The sequence below is a fragment of the Lissotriton vulgaris genome, chromosome 4_1, assembly GCF_964263255.1.
Source record: "Lissotriton vulgaris chromosome 4_1, aLisVul1.2, whole genome shotgun sequence".
Lineage (NCBI taxonomy): Eukaryota > Metazoa > Chordata > Amphibia > Caudata > Salamandridae > Lissotriton > Lissotriton vulgaris.
This window is the reverse complement of record NC_141691.1, coordinates 1,952,358,192-1,952,376,406: the sequence shown is the minus strand read 5'-3', so window position 1 is coordinate 1,952,376,406 and position 18,215 is coordinate 1,952,358,192. Positions and strand designations below refer to the sequence as shown.

The following is an 18,215-nucleotide window of genomic DNA, read 5'->3' as shown; positions in this document are numbered from 1 at the left end:
TCTTCTAAACGTGCCCCAAGGGCAAACGCTTTTGAGGCCATGGCCCCTCTTGCCGAGTGAGCTCCGAACTGCCTCGTATCAATACCAGCTTCCTGCATCACCCAACGCACCCACCGGGCTATAGTGGGGGAAGGGACAGCCTTGTGAGGTTTGCGCAGTGCAATCAGTAACTGCAGTTCGCCCGGAGGGCGAAGTTCCGTCGTGACATCCTCATAGGTTTTCAGACACTGTACCACACACAACTTAGGGGCATCTGCAAATGCCGGATAAGAAATAGACCTCGTAGCCGATTTCGTGCGGCGGCCCACGGTAAAGGTCACCCCATCCGGGGAGAACGCTCTCGCCGTGACATCTAGGGCACGCACATCAGACACTCTGCGACAAGACACTAAACAGAGGAGCATCGCCAGTTTAGCTGATAATTCCTTTAAGGAGAGATACTTGTTAGGCTGCCAGGAAAGAAAAAGGTTCAACACCACGTTAACATCCCACAGGACGGAATATCGTGGCTCCGGCGGTAAAGCCAGACGCACTCCTCTAAGAAGTCGACACACCAGAAGGTGTTCCCCGACCGCCACTCCATCCAGCTGCACATGAGCCGCTGATATGGCAGAACGTATCGTGTTAATAGTCCGGTATTCTAAGCCGGCGGTAGAGAGTTCTGCAAGAAAATTCAGGATGGGAACGAGGCCTGCGACCATGGGATCCAAATCCCGTCGAAGACACCAACGAACCCACCTGGTCCAAGCCGATCTATACCTTTTGGCAGTGCTGCCTGCCCAGGCCTTGGACAGAAAGTGCTGAGCTGAGTTCGAAAGGCCAGGGAGCGACCAACGTCGCCTGAAAGCCTCCATGCCATGAGGCGGAGAGAACCCTGGAGGAGATGGTGAGGGACCCCGTCTGGATTGAGGAGAAGACGAGGAAGCCGGGGGAGTAGGATTGGAGAATCCCAGGAAAGTTCCAGAAGAACTGGAAACCACACTTGCGACCTCCACACGGGCGTCACCATCACCACGTCCGCCGTTTGACAGCGAATCTGGGCCGCGGCCCGCACTATCATGGAGAAAGGCGGGAAGGCATACGGCCGTTCCTGGCTCCAGTCTTGGAGGAACGCATCCGTCGCCTCCGCCAAGGGATCCGGTCTCCAGCTGAAGAACCTCAGCAGCTGGAAGTCCAGACGGGACGCAAACAGGTCTATGGAAAAAGGACCCCAGCATGCCGCCAGCCAGTGGAACACCTGAACATCCAGCTTCCACAGGCTGGAGTCTCGAAGGTATCTCGAGTGCCAATCTGCCACCTGATTGGCCCGACCCGGCAGGTATTCCGCCGTTACCGAGACTTGATGGGCGAGACAATAATCCCAAAAGTCTTTCGCCAGATCCACTAGGGCTCTTGATCGCGGACCCCCTAAATGGTTCACATACCGAACCGCTGAGACATTGTCCATCCGCAGAAGGGCGCATGACTTCACTGAGTCCCTCGTCCAGCGACGGACGGCGAACGAACCTGCTAGAAGCTCCAAGCAGTTGATGTGAAGTCGCTGTTCGTCGGACGACCAAGCGCCGCCTGTGGAGAAATCCCCGCAGCGGGCGCCCCAGCCAGACCTGCTGGCGTCGGACTCTATCACCAAGTCCGGAACGGACCCGAAAATCGCACGGCCGTTCCATGCCTCCATGTGGGCGAGCCACCAAGACATTTCTTCCTTGACCTCCACCGACAGGGGAATCAAGCGGTCGTAAGAGAGCCCTCTGCGCAAATGGTGCACTTTCAGTCGTTGAAGGGCCCGATAGTGAAGAGGGCCTGGAAATATCACCTGAATCGACGACGAGAGAAGGCCCGCTACTCTGGCCACCTGCCGGAGGGAGGTGTGCGATTTGGAAATAGTTTGCCGAAGCACATGCTTGATTTTGGCCATCTTCCTGGACGGCAAACTGAGAGTCGATTTGACCGAGTCCACCACAAAGCCCAGGAACACCATTTGCTGGGCGGGCGTGAAAACCGACTTCTCCCTGTTGACAATAAAACCCAGACCTTGTAACAGGGAGATCGTCTGAGACAGATGAGCGGCCAACTTGCTCGGGTCCTGGCCCAGCAGCAAGATGTCGTCCAGATAGACGATCAGCCGAATCCCCTGACTCCGCAGGGTTTCGATGGCCGGGTGCAGAATTTTTGTAAAGCACCAAGGGGCCGAGGAAAGACCGAACGGAAGGGCCGTGAACTCGAACACCATGTCTTTCCAGCAAAACTGAAGGAAACGGCAATGCGGGGGGTAAATCGGAACCACCAGATACGCATCTTTGAGGTCCAGACGGACCATCCAGTCGTTTGGGAGCAAAACGTCTCTCAGTAGATGGATGCCCTCCATCTTGAAGTGGTTGTACACTACCCAGCCATTGAACTCCCTGAGGTTGATGACTGGCCGTCTGCCCCCGTCCACCTTTTCCACAAGAAAAATATTGCTCAGGAAACCACCGGGGTGGCGCGTTGTTCGACAAATAGCCCCCTTGCGCAGCAGCGCCGAGACTTCTTCGTCGATCAACAGCACATCTGGTTGAGAAAAGGTTATGGGCCGAGGAGGCTGTAACTGGCACGGTTGGTCGTAAAACTCTATGCGGAACCCCCGCACGGTCTGAAGGACCCATGCGTCCGTTGTAATAGCCGCCCATGCCTGGGGGAAACATGCCAACCTCCCCCCAATAACAACTTGATCCGCAGGGATAACACTCACCGTGTGAATTGTTGCCGCCGGAGTCATTCCGGAAGTTTCCGCGTCCTCGGAAACGCTGGCCTCTGGTGGGGTAAAAGTTGTTGTAGTTCGCAGAGGAGTTGTAGCCTCCTCTGCTGGAGCCATGCCCTTTACCGGGCTGTTGCTGCCCACCACGGCTGGTCGTGAGGCCCCTACCACGACCAGCCCCTCGGGAAAAACGCTGGTGGAAGACCCGCTTGATGGTTGACTGGGCCTTGTCCAGGGAGGTGAAGGTGGAAACAAACTTTCCCAGTTCTTTTATGAACGGCTCGCCAAAGAGACCTCCTTGGGCAACAGCGCCAGCTTCCGATGAAGCCAAATCACCCAACATGGGATCCAGTTTGATCAGCAGCGACCGACGCCATTCGGTTGAAAGGGCACAGTTGGCATTCCCCAGGAAAACAACGGCCCGCTGCGCCCAGTTGGACAACACCTCCGGGCATATGGCGCTGCCCGACACCTTGGCTTCCTCGGCCATATCAAGGATCTTGGTGAGAGGGCCAATGGTGTCCAATAGCTTGTCCTGACAGGAGCGCCAAGAACGGTCGATCCCTTTCCGGGGGTCCTTCACGAACTTCGCCATGAAGGTGGCCATTTTCCCATCAAGTTCCAGCGTCATGGCCACCTTCCCATCCAGAGTCGGGCGGGGACATTCGCCCCTCAAACAACTGCGCGCCTCCTTCTCCAAGGGCTTGCGGAGGCGGCCTGCCACAAATTGCGCCACCTTCTCACCAGGTGCCCAAGCAGCCGACCGCGGGTGCATGATCTCATCCGGGTCGAGCATGCCCGAAGTGTCCTTGGGCAACTCCGTCGAATTAGATGCCGGTCGCCATGACCGCACGGAGTCTTCGTCGTCGTCGTCGTCCGCCGGCGTTGAAGGGGTCTGAGGCGGGGGCGCCTCGGAGGCCGACCCGGACGCCTTAGCCAAGAAAGCGTCTCGTAGACGCTCTAAGGCGTCCTTGTCCACGCCTTGTGCACCACTGGGACCCGCGTCCCCACGTGGCTTCTTGGCCGCCGGTGGCCGGCTGGGATCGTTGGCGGGCGACCCCGCTAGGGCCGGTGCCAACTTGGCACATTCCTCGACAATGCGGGCTGATAGTCTGTCCTCCATAGGCCCAACGATTTCCTGCACGCACCGGTAAAATCGACTGGTCCACAGCCGCATAGAACTTGTCGTCTTGGAGGTACTGGTGTGACTCCTCCTCCTCGACGTAGTACCCCTCAGCCATGGCGTCCACCACGCAGTAAAGAAGAATCTGGTATCTGAGGGTTCCGATGGCGTACACAAACAGCCACGTGTGGGCCAACCGGAAGTTAGCGAGGTTTGTAGGCCGACGGAACCAGGCAATCAAGAAGGCAGCACCAGCCTTCACAGCGCGCCGACCCTCTCTCCAGAGACCAGGTCGCACCGCCTCCCAGCGCGCTTGAGCGGGTAACACCCCAGCGGAAGCTGATGCAGAAAAAGGTGCTGAAAAATCGCCCGCAGGCGTCAACGTGGTCACAACCACCAGTACAGACCCCACCGGGGCGTTCAAGCACAGGACAGTACAACCCAAGAGGGCGTCAGGGTTAGGCGGCAGCAGGGCTCCTGTGACGTCGACTCCCCAGCGCGGCTCCAATCAGCGAGACGGAAGCCGTGCGCGGGCAGGCGAGACGCAACGGCACCCTCTAGCGGCGAAATCAACACCGCGGAATACACGGGGACATCGCGTAAGGGGCGTAGGCGTCCCCGCGATGGAAGGGGCTCTGGAAGGGAAAAAAACCCACAGACCCCCCAAAGCAATAGTCAATGCAACAGAATACCAATATGCAAGAAAAACACAAGACCTCTGCAAACACAAAAATGTGAAAGAGAGGGAGAATAGTACTTAACTGGCTGCGAAGCAGCGAAGAAAGAGGAGGAGTTCACAGGATGGACGCCTTATATTGGGATTTATGGACACTAAGAAAGGACTGCCTAATGTTGATCTCATGGGACTTGTAGTTATTAAAAATGTTATTACGATGTTTCTGATATTCCTGTGTTTGGAATACTAAGAGTTTTTTCAAGTTTTGATGCTTTCCTGGCTGCTGTGCGATGTTATGTGAATAAACAGCGAAGAGAGAAAAGCATAATCCGAAGCCTCCGGTCCTGACATAGAATTCAACCCTTGTTAAAGTTTGATGAAAAGTATTATGTCATTAAGCCTCCCCTTAGGTGAAAGAATCAGTTCGTTATCCATTCATCACCCTTGGGTGCCTGTGACTCAAAGAGAATTTGGTAAATGTGTCTTGGCGACAAAAAAGAGAATTGTTTGGCAAGTGAAGTATGGTGCATGTCAACAATTGACCAGATTTTTGCATGATACCATCATCATTGAGTCACCAAACTAACACCTTGAGATCGGTCTGTATCAACATCAAAAACATGAGCAAAATCGAACTTCAGCACTTGGTATCTAACTTCGGCACTTGGAATCAAAGCGTACTTGCAGGTGCCACAGCATCTTTCAGAGGCTAAGTAACCATCATCCTTGGCAGCACTCTAACCAGACCCTAGCCAGCAATGTTCTCTATTGATTGCTACCAATCTTACAGTGGCAAGCCCTCTCAGTATTCAAAGTTAAAACAAAATGATGGGTATGTTTGACCGTCACTTCACATTGTCCGTCAACATTACCAAGATCACCCAAGATGCGGTGTACAAACTGAAGTCTTTGCAGAAGTTACTCGATTATCTAGACATACCACAGCGACAGCTATCATATGTTTGGTTAATCTTGGGCTCTGTGCCAACTTAACTAAAGAAACCTGCTGCTTACAGTGCCCCAATTTTATTCCACAAACACTAACACGGTCACAGCCGGATGTTTGTTCCGTTCGCTGGGGATCCTGGAAATAAAACTAGCATTTAATAGTTATTCCAGTGGAATACACACCTACAAGATTATAACCTGTAACAACAAAACGTGTTTTAAACCATAGTACGTGTGCAAAGGCACTGGCGCAACCATTGCCCCACAACAAAACCAACCTAGAAGCAATACAGAGCACAAGTTTGCACTTGCTTCTTCATTTCATGCCTTAAAACCGGCCTGTTTTACTTCAGGACTCCATAACCAACGGTGAGATTTCCTCAGTAAACAAATGTAAAAAGTTATCCTTTTATGTGGAGTTATCAGTTTGGTTTTGACCACCATCACAAAAACTTAATATGAAACAACCGCGAACAAATGTGCAGTATGTTCTCATATTATATTATGAAAAAAATGAAGTTGCTATACAAAGGCAATAGTTATCAAGCAAAAAATCAGTATACAAACTAGGGGGCCGATTATGATGGAGGATTTTCCGCATCCTCCGGGCCGGCGGAAGCAACCGCCGGCCCAGAGGATGCGGAAAATCCTCTGCGGACCCATCAAAGACCCACCGCCACATTAGGATGGCTGGTGGGTCTTGGTTTCAGTCCGCCGCTTTTCCGCTGCGGTTGGCTTACAACCGCGGCGGAAAAGCCCTAATATGTTGGCGGTGTCTCTCAGACACCGCCAGACATATTAGGATGGCTTGAAAAAAATGCTTTTCCGCGGCGGGTTCTCTACCGTGGAAAAGCATGCGGATCTTCACCTCGGGGGCCTGTAGCGGACCCCCTGGGTGAAGGGGGGGTGGGGGTACCTATGGTACCCCCCTGTATTTGTATGCAGAAATCGGCAGGCACCGCGCGGTACATGCCGCGTTCTGCATACAAATGCAATGTATGCATTTTTAACATTGCGGCGGGAGCAGCTTGAAGCCGCACCGCCGCAATGTTATACATAGAGGATGTGACCGCCAGGGTGGCGGTCACATCCTAATTGCATGGGAGGGAACGCCGCAGCCCATGCGGACGTTCCCTCCTACTCAGGGCTCGCGGACGGACGCAAGTCCGTCCGCGATCGTAATGTGCCCTTAAGTGCAGACGCTGGAAAAATCAACAGCACGGGTAAACCATGGGAACCAGTCTTACTAAAATAATTCTTAGTTGGGACAAAGTCTCCTACAATTCCTGCAGTTGAAAAGCAGCTCAAGCCCCTTAAAAAAACAAAGAGCATTTTATGATGACCTAGTACAGTAGGTTTCCTGCTACTTTCAAAAAAACATTGCTTAAGAATCTCTGTTTGATGACAGGAATTAATTTTAAGTATGTATGTGCATTTTTGAAGTAAAGAATACCAGAGCATACTGCAAGACCGGTAGGACTGGGGTGAGAGAAGAATAGAGACGAGGGACAAGCGGCAACAGCAAAGATGGACGTGGTGTTGTCTTGAAGACAATCTGGTCACTCTGCGGAGCTACATTATGTTGTTAGAAAAGAAGGGGACTTCAACTATGTTACGAAGCAGGGAAGAGATGGAACCTGAATGGTCTAGATTGGGAGGGAGTTCCAGATTCTACAAGTGTCACAGAAATCCTGCAGTCTCGCCTTTGCCGGTCTTCCGACTGGAAAGGCTAATGGATAGGGAAACTGTGTGATCTGCTGGAGATCGTGATCTTGGTGGCCAGGTATGGTTGAGTTATCGAGTAGACCAACCGATAGAAGACATAACATGAACCAGCAACTCGAGCACAGAGACTAGTCCATCAAAGAAAGATGTTACGCTCCAGAATCTCCTGTACCCAATAACTGACATTGAAACCTAAATGGAGCACAGAAGGCCTGTGACAGTATCAACAAGGTCTTCTTGTTGCAATTTAGGGCCTTCAATCCGGAGCCGATAATTCTAAAAACAAAACGAGGCCAAAGAATACCAAATATTTTTCTGCAACATATTTTAGTCTAAGTAAATATTATATTTGCACTTTTGTCCAAAAGAGTTTGTGCGCTGACTAATTTTATTTTTCATTGGTTATGTTTTGTGTAATGCAGGACAGCAAAGATTTAGAGTTCGCTTTTATTAGGGACGCACAATTCCTCCTCTCATAATGCCATGGAAGTCAGCAAACCAAACGAGCATTGGTTAATGCAATAGGTTTCACCTATACGATTAATACTTTTTGTTGTTGTTGAAGTTTTAACTTTGTGAGCAGTTGTGCAATACAAGTTACTGAAAGTCCGTAAAACTGATATTTGAGAAAGACAACATATTATGCAGTAACATCAAATTTGGTTAACATTTAAGCATTTTATAGAGGCATCCCCATGTCTCACGTCATTTGTCACATTTCCCTGTAATTAAGTGTGGTAATTATTGTGCTTCAGGTTTCTCTTTTACATTATACAATTCAACAGTCTGTCGAAAAAATGATTTTGATATTTTTGCAGTGGTCTTTTCTATACCAGACTGCCGGTTTTAAAAAAGGCCATAAAAATGTCAGAAACAAGGAAAATGAAGGTCAAGAGCAACGGGTAGAGGAAGCACTATCAGAAGAGGACAGGAGGACGGTGAATACAAGCATCCCGACATGGCCACTCAAGTCGTCCAGTCCAGACCTGGGTGAAGGGACAAATAGGGCGAACGGTCTAGTGGGACCAGAATGAAAGGAAGTAGAATAACGAGTTGAGCCGTCAGATGGAGATGGTGAAAGACAGCATGCAAGAACAAGGTCAATGGTTGCGATGGGCAGAGGGGCAAGAAAAGTAGATATGTGGGTAATTGCGCTGTATCATAACTGAGTGAGGAGGGGGGGTGGGGGGGAGCCGCTCCCAGGGCAGATCGGAACCCGGATTGAGAGGGGAGATGATTGTCCTACCGTAGTCAAATAGAAGTAAGCCCAGAAATATCGATGTGTCTACTGTCCAGTTTTGATTCTAGGGGTTTTTTTTTTACAATGAGCCAACTGTCCCATTACCTGCTGTATGTCATGTCTTGCTGCCCACTGCTCGGCCCACAATGTGCATCGATGAAGTTTATCACCGTTTGTTTCAATTGTTAAAAATCAATAAAAAGATTTTTATTTTTTTTTAATCTATGCTGCATCATGGTGGCAGCGAAAGACCTACACCACGCTCGAGACGCCACGCTTCTCCTGAGCTCTATGGATGTAAGGCATCCTGGAAAACCTAAAAAGCGCTTATAAATATACTTCTATCTAGAAATCTACAGAGAAACAACTGAAATCCGCTTCAATTATATTAACTTTGGTTACCACAATTGACACCAAATCGTACTCTGGCAGATCGTGTGAACGTGGTTTGATCCACATTCACTAAGCAACATGCCTAGAATGTCAAGCATCTGTGAGTCCAGCACCTCAGGGGAAACACCCTCTTCATACATTTTGTAAAAATAACCATCATGGGATATCTGTAGTGAAAGTGCAAAATTTGGTGCCACATTTTCACTATTCATTAAACACTTGGACAAGTAGTACTTGCAGCCGATAAGTTTGTGCCAATACTAACCTCCTGGTCTAAGCTCAAATAGCTACCAAACAAAGTCATGGTTGCTACATTCCTTTAGGACGTACAGCTGGACACTTACATCTGGCCACCGGACTCAGCAGACCATCAAGCGAAGGTGCACTCTTCTTTTTTATTATACACCCTGGCAAATTAACCAGTATAGTTATGAAAGCATTCTGCTTGTAAGCTTGAGAATTAACAGAGCAACAGCAAAAAAAAAAAAAACCTTACAGAGCAACGTCAAAATGTGTAGGATTATAATAATGACCACTGGCAAGGTAGACCATCGCCCTCAGTCTACCCCCTCCCTTTTTTAATCTTTTCCACCCCTCTATCATAGCATTATCCCGATGAGGAACTCTTTTAGTCTGCATTTGCGAACAGACGCTGTGAGGGTGACCGACTTTAAAGTGGGTGATCACGGGAATCACCAATGGTTTTTTAACTTCTGACTTTTTAGGGGTCCCGTCAGTACTTTACTCCAGGGTCTGCTTTATTGGTCTTGTTTTCTTTGTTATTTAATTGCCCTGGTAACCGATGTAACTAATTTTGATCTAACATGTTAACATAGATCAACCTCATGTAAAGTGTCCCTTTTCTTTTTCCCCCTTTACCCTCTCTGCTCCATTGTTCTTGTTTTTCATGTTATCCAATTGCTCTAGTAACTGATGTAATGGTAACTGATGGGACGCTGTAACACTGTTTTAAACCTCATGTAACGAGCTCCAATACCTCTGGGTCAAGCCTGCGCTATAGAAAACTCTTCAAATAAAATAAATAAATAGACCTATTAAAATGCGTTGCTGACCAGCCTACATTTCATCAACAACCAAAGAATGAATGTTTACTTAGGCCTGCAAGAATTCAGCTTGTCCGTGAAGCCTTTGCTGATCTTCTTAACTTAGAATATCAGACTGCCACTTCAGGGTTTTAGATAATGGATTTCGGACCCCAAAGATTGATCAATGGTGTCTCAGGACTAGTAGAGGGCCTCAATCGGTTACTGAGGATAGGTGCAGCTTAAGGATATTTTCGTGACTTTTATTAGAAAAGGGGGTCTCATAGTGCTGAAAGGCATGAATTGAATTGCGTCCTAGCTGACAATCAGCAGAACCCGCCCTTTCAAGTTCCATCTGTCCGAGGTGCTGTATGTAAGCAGTGGTACCACTTGCGGCTGCCATTCATCTGGACAGGTTGCACCAAATGTTTGGATGAAGGCGATTTCCACCAGCAGTGGTATGGGGGTGTTGAGGTCATAGAAGAACCAGCACATTCTAAAGTGAACTTTCAATGCACTCATCATGCCACTATAGACCATCAGAGTTGTGCTTCTCACCATCAGGCTCACGGTCGGCGACGAGTCCAAGACCAGATCAGCTCCACCACTATCCCGACATATCATCATCTTCTACCGCAGCAATAACTATTCATTCCCAATTTCAATACCCAACTGACCTTTATTTGGCCCCTCACTTTGCAGAGCATAGAAGCCAACAGATTGTTCTTAGGAACAAAGTGGCTGGTAATGGTGACTGGAGTGCGTTTAAATGTCAATTTTGATAAGCTCTTAAAAGTCTCATACTGCTCACCGTACATATTGTAAAAACAGCGGTTCTAAACCATTTGACATCTGTGGACCCCCAGTGATTCGTTATTGGTGTCCAAAGACGCCTCCACCCGCCTAAGCAGTTTCCACAATTTGAACCTCAAAGCAATACACAAAGGTACAAAAACAAAAATACATCAAACAAATGCTCAAATATTGGAATCTTTTGTAAAGTTTACAATCAAAAGTAGAAAAAGTTTTCAAATTTTAAGGTTGCTTCCCGATTTGTATGTACTTTATTCATTTTAATTACTTCATTGTTGTCAGTCATAAACCCGAAATGCTTCTGAACAAACATGTATGGAAAAATATTGCTGAGACTCTTTTGCACATACAATAAACTATGCATTGAATTTAAGTTAAATCATCTAGCAATATTACCAATGAAATTTACAGATATCTTTAGAGGAAGACTTGAACTATTCCATGTACCACTCTATAGGACATTTCTTTTTATTTACTAAACCAATTTTCAATCATATTTTAAAATGCTCGATTTGCATCCCACGCATCAACAACCTGCTCACTTGGTGACAACTAAGACATTCTGTAGTAGTGCCTCGTGTAATTTTAATGCACCAGTAACAGAAATATTCATATGAGGGCTTTGTTAGATAAGCAGATCAACTGTGTTTAACTCGCATGTTTCAGCCGTCTAAATATTCGGAAAGATATTCAAAATTAGTCAGATACATAATTACATCATTACTGAGATTATCCTAGAGTACACCTCCATGGGTGTCCTCAGAATTTTTTGGAGGGGAGGTTGGGGGGCTGGGGGAGTGGGACATAATTACAAAAAATGTCTAGAATCCGGGAGGTGGGAGGCATGCGCACCATCCTTTGCCCACCCCCCCTTGCTAAAGCCCATGTATACCTCGTAGTATCTGGTACTATGTCGAGCAGATGACCATAGCTAGACCGTCCGAGAGATGGAGGAGGATCATATTCGGGTTTAGCATACTGCGTCTGGCAGTAAGTAGATCCATGTTTTTAGCGGTTTCCTAAAACTTGATTCGGTGCTGGCTGCACGGAGATGTTGGGATAATTTGTTCCATGCTTTTGCGCCAATAACGGACAGGGATTTGCCTCCCTTGGTCATCAGCCTAAAATTGGGAACGCTAAGCAGATTTGCAGTAGATGATCTAAGTTCGCGTGTCGGATGGTATTGTTTGAAATATTTCCGTAGGTAAGCTGGGCCTTGATGATGAAAGGCTCTGTAAGAAATTGTCAGAACCTTAAACAGAATAAGTTTTTGTATTGGGAGCCAATGCAGCGCGTTTAAAGCAGCAGAGGCCGAGGATGCTCTTGCCCAACCCAAGACTAGCCTGGCCGCAGCGTGCTGAACCATCTGCAGTCTATGCAGGGCAGATTTGTTCAGCCCTGCATACAAGCTGTTGTAGTAGTCTAATCTTGAGGTTATCAGCGCTACTGCAACCGTCCGTCTGGCACTCAGAGGGAGCAGGTTAAAACATTTTCTCAGCCCTCTAATGATGTTAAAGCAATTTCCGGCCACTTCTCTAGTTTGCTGATTAAAGGACAGAGTGTTGTCAAATTTAACCCCCAGATTTCTAACTGCATTGATGGTATTGGGTGGAGCCTCTGCCTCTTTCGGCCACCAGGACTGAGGAGAGAAACAGTTATTGGGACCAAAAGGCACAATTTCAGTTTTTGCAGAATTGCATTTTAGATGGTTACTGGTCATCATGAAAATATTGCCGAAAGACATTCTTTCAGAGTCACTTCAGCATTAGATGCATTTTTGTCCAGGGTTAGTACCAACTGAGTATCGTCGGCATACGCAATCGAGCCGATGTCAAACGAGGAGATCAGTTTGATCAGGGGAACCATATAGAGATTGAACAGTGTGGGGCTCAAACTTGAGCCCTGCGGGACCCCTGTTGTCAGCATTTTCTCCTCGGAGCGAAATTGGCCCAACATGGTAACCTGATGCCTATGTGTCAAAAAACTTCTGAACCATTTGAGAACGGTTCCCGCTATGCCCGCATTAGCTAGGCGATGTAAAAGGATAGCGTGGGACACCATATCGAATGCTGCAGAAAGATCTAATAGGATCAGGACTGCCTTCTTGCCCTGATCCAATGCAGCTCGAATGGTCTCAGTGGTGAATAATAGTGCTGATTCTGTAGAATGGTGTGCCCTGAAACCAGCTTGGCACGGATGGAGGATTTCATTTTCCTCCAGAAAGGTCATCAGCTGTTTGTGGACACAAAATTCGGTCAGTATGCATAGAATTGGGAGAAGCGAAATTGGGCGTAGATTTGTAAGAGTAGTCGGATCCTTGACAGCTTTCTTTTGCAGGGGTCTGACTGCTGCCACTTTCCATCGCGAGGGGATCTCGCCTGATACGAGGGAAGCATTAATAATAGAATTTATTTCAGGGTTGACTTCTCCTACTATTGCTTTCAGCAACGTTGGAGGACAGGGATCAAAAGGAGATCCTGATTTCATCGTGGATATCGCCTTATGCGTATCGTCCAAACTAATGGGGTCAAAGGTTTCCCAGCATGGTTTATAAATGCTTAAATTTGACTTGACCTCTGATTCCTCTGGCTTAAACGGTCTGAAGTCTTTCGTGATCGTATCTATTTTCTGGGTGAAATAGTCAGCTATCTTATCACATAAGTTCTGTGAAGGTGGGATCTCTTATCACATAAGTTCTGTGAAGGTGGGATCTCTTGTGTCAGTGCCTTAGGGTTTCTAAAGCTATTAACAATTTTAAATATTTCTTTTTGTTTATTACCTGTCGCTTCAATTTGTGCCGTATAGTACTTGGCTTTGGCACTTTTGATCACATCATGATAGTGTCTCCTCCCAGTCTTGTATGCCCTTTTTTCCCCCTGCTCATAGTGGCGTCGCCACTTTCGCTCTAAAACTTTGACATTGATCAACATTTCTTTTAGAGGGCCTGAGAACCAAGGTGCAGAGTATTTTTCTTTATTGGATTTAGATTTTGTCCCTGGAGTTGTAATCTTGTTGCCTATCTCAGTCATTATATACCCCTTATCCCCTGGGGTACAGTTGCTTATGGTATTAGGTCGATCTGGAAAATGCAAAAACTGTTAATATTGGGACACTCATAATAAGGCCCATAGAGATTGGTGGAGAGTGGAAAAAAGGATACAACAATGTTGCACTTATTTTAACACTTATATCCATTTTGAGTAAAGCATAGATTGTCTTCATTTGATTCTAATGCTTCAATTGCCTCCTAGTGCTGCTGTAGGAGGCACAACAAAATGTATAAAATGGTTTGGTTTCTGTCTTTAGTCTAAAAACTATAAATCCTGGGTTATACCAATTTGAAATAGTGCCACATGGTTTTCCCACTCAATGTAGCACGAACCTATAAAATATGGATACATACTTCAGAAAGTCCGAATTTTCATCATAATAAAAACGTGTGCCTACGTGACTGTGGGCCAGTGTTGACAGGCCATTGCAGAAAAAGCTGCCATGTCATTTCACTTCTTTGCGTTCTAAAGAGAATTTGCTTGTGTTAAAGCAAGAAAAAAGTAATACCTTACAAATACTTGGTTATTTGGTTACTGGCTTTGTCAGCCTTCGTAAAATGTATTTTTTTTTTATCATAAACGTAAAAACAATGAAAACAATACTGAGCACTGGGTTTACTAGGAACAAAAAAGGTTACCATTGAATTTACTATGCACCATGGATTGGCTTGAGAGAGACTTATTAAGAATATGTAAATGTACTACTACAAAATAGAATCCATTTAATTTTAATGGAAGCGTCCTTTATAGCAGGACACCCAGATTTGCCTTCTTTAAATGGGCCTCGCCACAGCTTCAGCCATACCTGGCTGGGAACCAGGGATGGTAGAGGGCTGGACTGGAATCTCGTGAATTGGCTAAATGTTTATTAAGGCCAGAGGAGCGTCTGAAAACTAACCGAGCTGATGCGACATCTAGTCAAAGTGCTCCCACCTTTCGCCTGCGCACTGCCATGGGACAGAAGGACCTTGTTGAAGGTTTTTCCCTCCATATAAGCCTGCAAACTCCACAAACGTGTCAGGAGACCTCACAACCAGGTCCTTGGCCCCACATTTGGCTTTATCCTGCCAATTCTTTAAGTTTAAATTATTGAAGGTCATGTATCTTCAGCTATCTTTGAGCCTCGCCCCAAACAAATACTTGTAGATGTTTGTAGTATAATGCAAATGTTTCATGAGGAATACTGTTGTTTTGGGATATGGGTGGTTATTGGACCAAACTACAGGCACACAAGTGAAAATTCACTCACCCATCATAAGAATGTGCATCTATAATTGAATTTCTTTCACAGAGGACAAGAAAACGTGGATAGAGGAAGATAACGTGCAAAATAAATGCATATGGATGAAAACGGTCATTCTTATTTAAAAAAATTAAATATAACAGTACCGCTGTCCCCACAAAGGAGTAAAGCTAAACAGCCAAAAACAAATATATACTTTCATACCTGGAAAGCAGAGCTGGGGCAATCCGACAAGATCAATGTCTTTTGGAACACTAACATCTTCTGTAGCCTGATCTTTTAGGTCCTCAGTTGGACTATTTACATTTTCGGCTTTGGCTTTCTCTTTCTTTTTCCTAAATGAACGCCGCCTTGTCGTCTTGTTAAAATTACTGTAAGTAGCTTGTTGAGGTGCAGGCTCATCCTTCACAGCAAATGGAGGAACAAAGACGGACAGAACCTCTGGATCAAGGGAATGACTTTTTCTCAAGCTCCCCCTTTGGGCTACCTGAAACAGAGAGAAAGAATACAGTGAGTCATTCCACTTGCTAGTGTTTGCTAATCGTGAAATCTAACAGTCTTGGTATCTTGACACAGGCCAGCCTCAGCTAAAAACATTGCAATTTCCTGAAGAGGATCTCTTTAGAAGATAAACAAAGGAGATAAAGCAGTAACGCGATCGGCTATTCATTCCAGGCTTCTATAGATTTTGTAAGGCGAGAAGCCACATAAGATTAGATCCAAAGAGTACATCATCTTCTCCAGCCTGCCCATTATGCAAGACCATAAACCAGCAACTGATACCTCCAACAAAAGCATACTTCATATTCACAAAAGCCCGAAGAGCCATTTGGTTTGGAAAACTCACTAAGGTGTTCACTCAGGCATTCACTCGTGTCCTCACAACTCTGAAGAACTCTGGGTATGCCCTCTATAACCCTTCGCTGCTTGGCATGTGCAGTCTTTTGGATAACTCTTCTGAATTTCGTTCCTTGTATTCGGTTTGCATGTGCCTTTGACTCTAGACGTCCCAGACCCTATAATCAGTCTGTGTTCCATTCTGGTTTCTAATCGCTTCTCAAGTTCCAGGATGCGCTCGTTTCCGTTTACACTGCAGTAAACTAATATATACTAGACCCCCTCTAATGTTTAGGATTGTTATTTTACTCCAACACTTAACCTTTTGAGTAGCTGCCAAGTGGCACTTCCCAGCTTTAGCAAGTAAGGAGTTGGTAACCAACAAACAGCACAGTGCAATCTATCTAACTTTCTCGTTTAACACTGCATGTATTGCGTCAAAAAGTGCAGTAGGCGAAAAGGCCAGGAGAGACTAATGGTGCCACGCCCGCCAAGCTGTCACCTGGCCGTGCTCTGTAGCCGGCCAAGAGAAACACAGCGCTAAATGGGACTTTCACACAGAAAGGAACTCGTCACAGCAAACAAGTGAAACTGATAATCTAGGCACCAGAATAATTAATGAAAAGAGAGGAAAGTAATCATATTATGTTACACCAGAAATAAAAGGGGCGCCCTAGATATGACTGAAATCTAAGACAAAAAGGCAGACAAAACTAGGTCTGGGTGGAAGTTTTAATCCTGGCGGTGGAAATGGAGGAATTTGGTAATTCTGTGTTACTCTTGTAACGCATAATAACTGAGAAATTACGCTGGCATAATTAACTACTTTAACTACAGTGGTTCTTAAACAGAGGAACAGCTGCCTCTTCCAGTTGTGCTTATAAACCACGTTATAGCCCTCGGCACTCTTAATCACTGCATTATTTAAGGGCGCCCTTAGGCTACGCTATTTTTGTACACAAAATACATTCTACCATTGGTTTTTGGACGTGAGGAAACATCTTTGCACAAAGAAAATAGCACCCAATGCCCACTCCTCCCCACTATTTTCTTAGACAAAATGCATCCTTGCATCCATTTTTGGACACCAGGTTGTATTTTGCTCTAAGGAAATACTGGCAAATGCCAACTCCGCCCAGTCGTGGAATTGTGCTTAGTTTTAATGTAATTCTGCAGAATCACACTCCGCAATTTCTGCACAGCCCTGGGCAAAACCAGTTTTAGTAATGCACTCAGTGTACCCGCACTTAAATATCTTACTGCTAAACACGAAAGGAGATGGTTAGGTTGAGAAATTAGATACATTCTGTGAAGTTACAAACCTGGGTGTGGCAGCTGGGTTGCCTACAAGGTAGCCAGAGCGTCCACACTCTTTACTCTAGGTGGAAGACTGAAGGAGTGCACAGTTATATTTTATGCCTTATTCGTTCTCCACATATACGTATTTCATCAGTATTGAAGCCCAAGCCATGATAAAAATAAACTAATCTTTCGTTTAACCTTAGTGTGCTCTACTTCAAATTAATCACAGACCAACAGTGTAAGCCCTAGGACTAACAACTCTCTGCCTCCTCTTGCAATGACCCTGCTTCAAGACCAGGATAGGTCAGATCAAGGGAAGTGTGTTTAACTGGAGGTTGCTGATCATAATTGCCGGCTCACCTTTATGAACCCGAAAAACAGAACTTTAAATTTGCCATGGGCCCTAGGGGACTACACTTGGAACAAATCTCGATTGAGCTCATAACACTGTCAATAGCCATGGTAATTTATTCTTTTTTTATTCCTTCCCTCGAGCAAGGTATAGATTATATCTTCACCAATCTTAAACCCAAAGTCTTAACAAAAGCACGCACCATTACCTATATCGAAAGCACCTGCTAAAGATGAATTCTTGCATTTAACAACCCTCATCTAAAACAAATTATTAAAGCATCTTACAACAAATGATCCCAGATTAATTATTCAGTGAAAGCCTCAGATACGACGAGGATAGCAAATCCCTTTAAGGCTGCCACATGTGTCCACAGATTCTCCACCCTCAGGTATCCTTGAAAAACATTCATGTGTTATAATCATCAAACGAATATGCTCAATTAAAATGTTTTCCTAGTCTTAATACTGGCTCCTTCCTTCAAAATATTGCTCCCTGCTTTTTCCTTCAAACTATTGCTGCCAACTATATAAAAGTGCGCACAGTTAAGCAGAAGGTTCTTACCGTCATCATCTATTAGAGGTCACTTAGAACATCTTGGGTGAAAAACATTGTGTTATTCACTGTTATCTACTTATAAATCTATAGCTTATGTATGGATTTTCCTTTGAGCCACTAGCGTGAAGATCTAGCTATTAAATGCCATTTCAAAAAAGGTTACCTTCTGTTGCTAGGT

General features: G+C 46.0%; 1 protein-coding gene across 1 annotated transcript in view; it reads right to left on the bottom strand.

Annotated features, from left to right (window-relative positions):
- Positions 1 to 18,215, bottom strand: part of DENND3 (DENN domain containing 3) — a 566,116-nt gene that overhangs the window by 488,143 nt on the left and 59,758 nt on the right. The window contains exon 2 of the mRNA XM_086966276.1: positions 15,193 to 15,475. Coding sequence (XP_086822402.1) covers positions 15,193 to 15,475 — 283 coding nt within the window. The remainder of the gene's footprint in view (positions 1 to 15,192; positions 15,476 to 18,215) is intronic.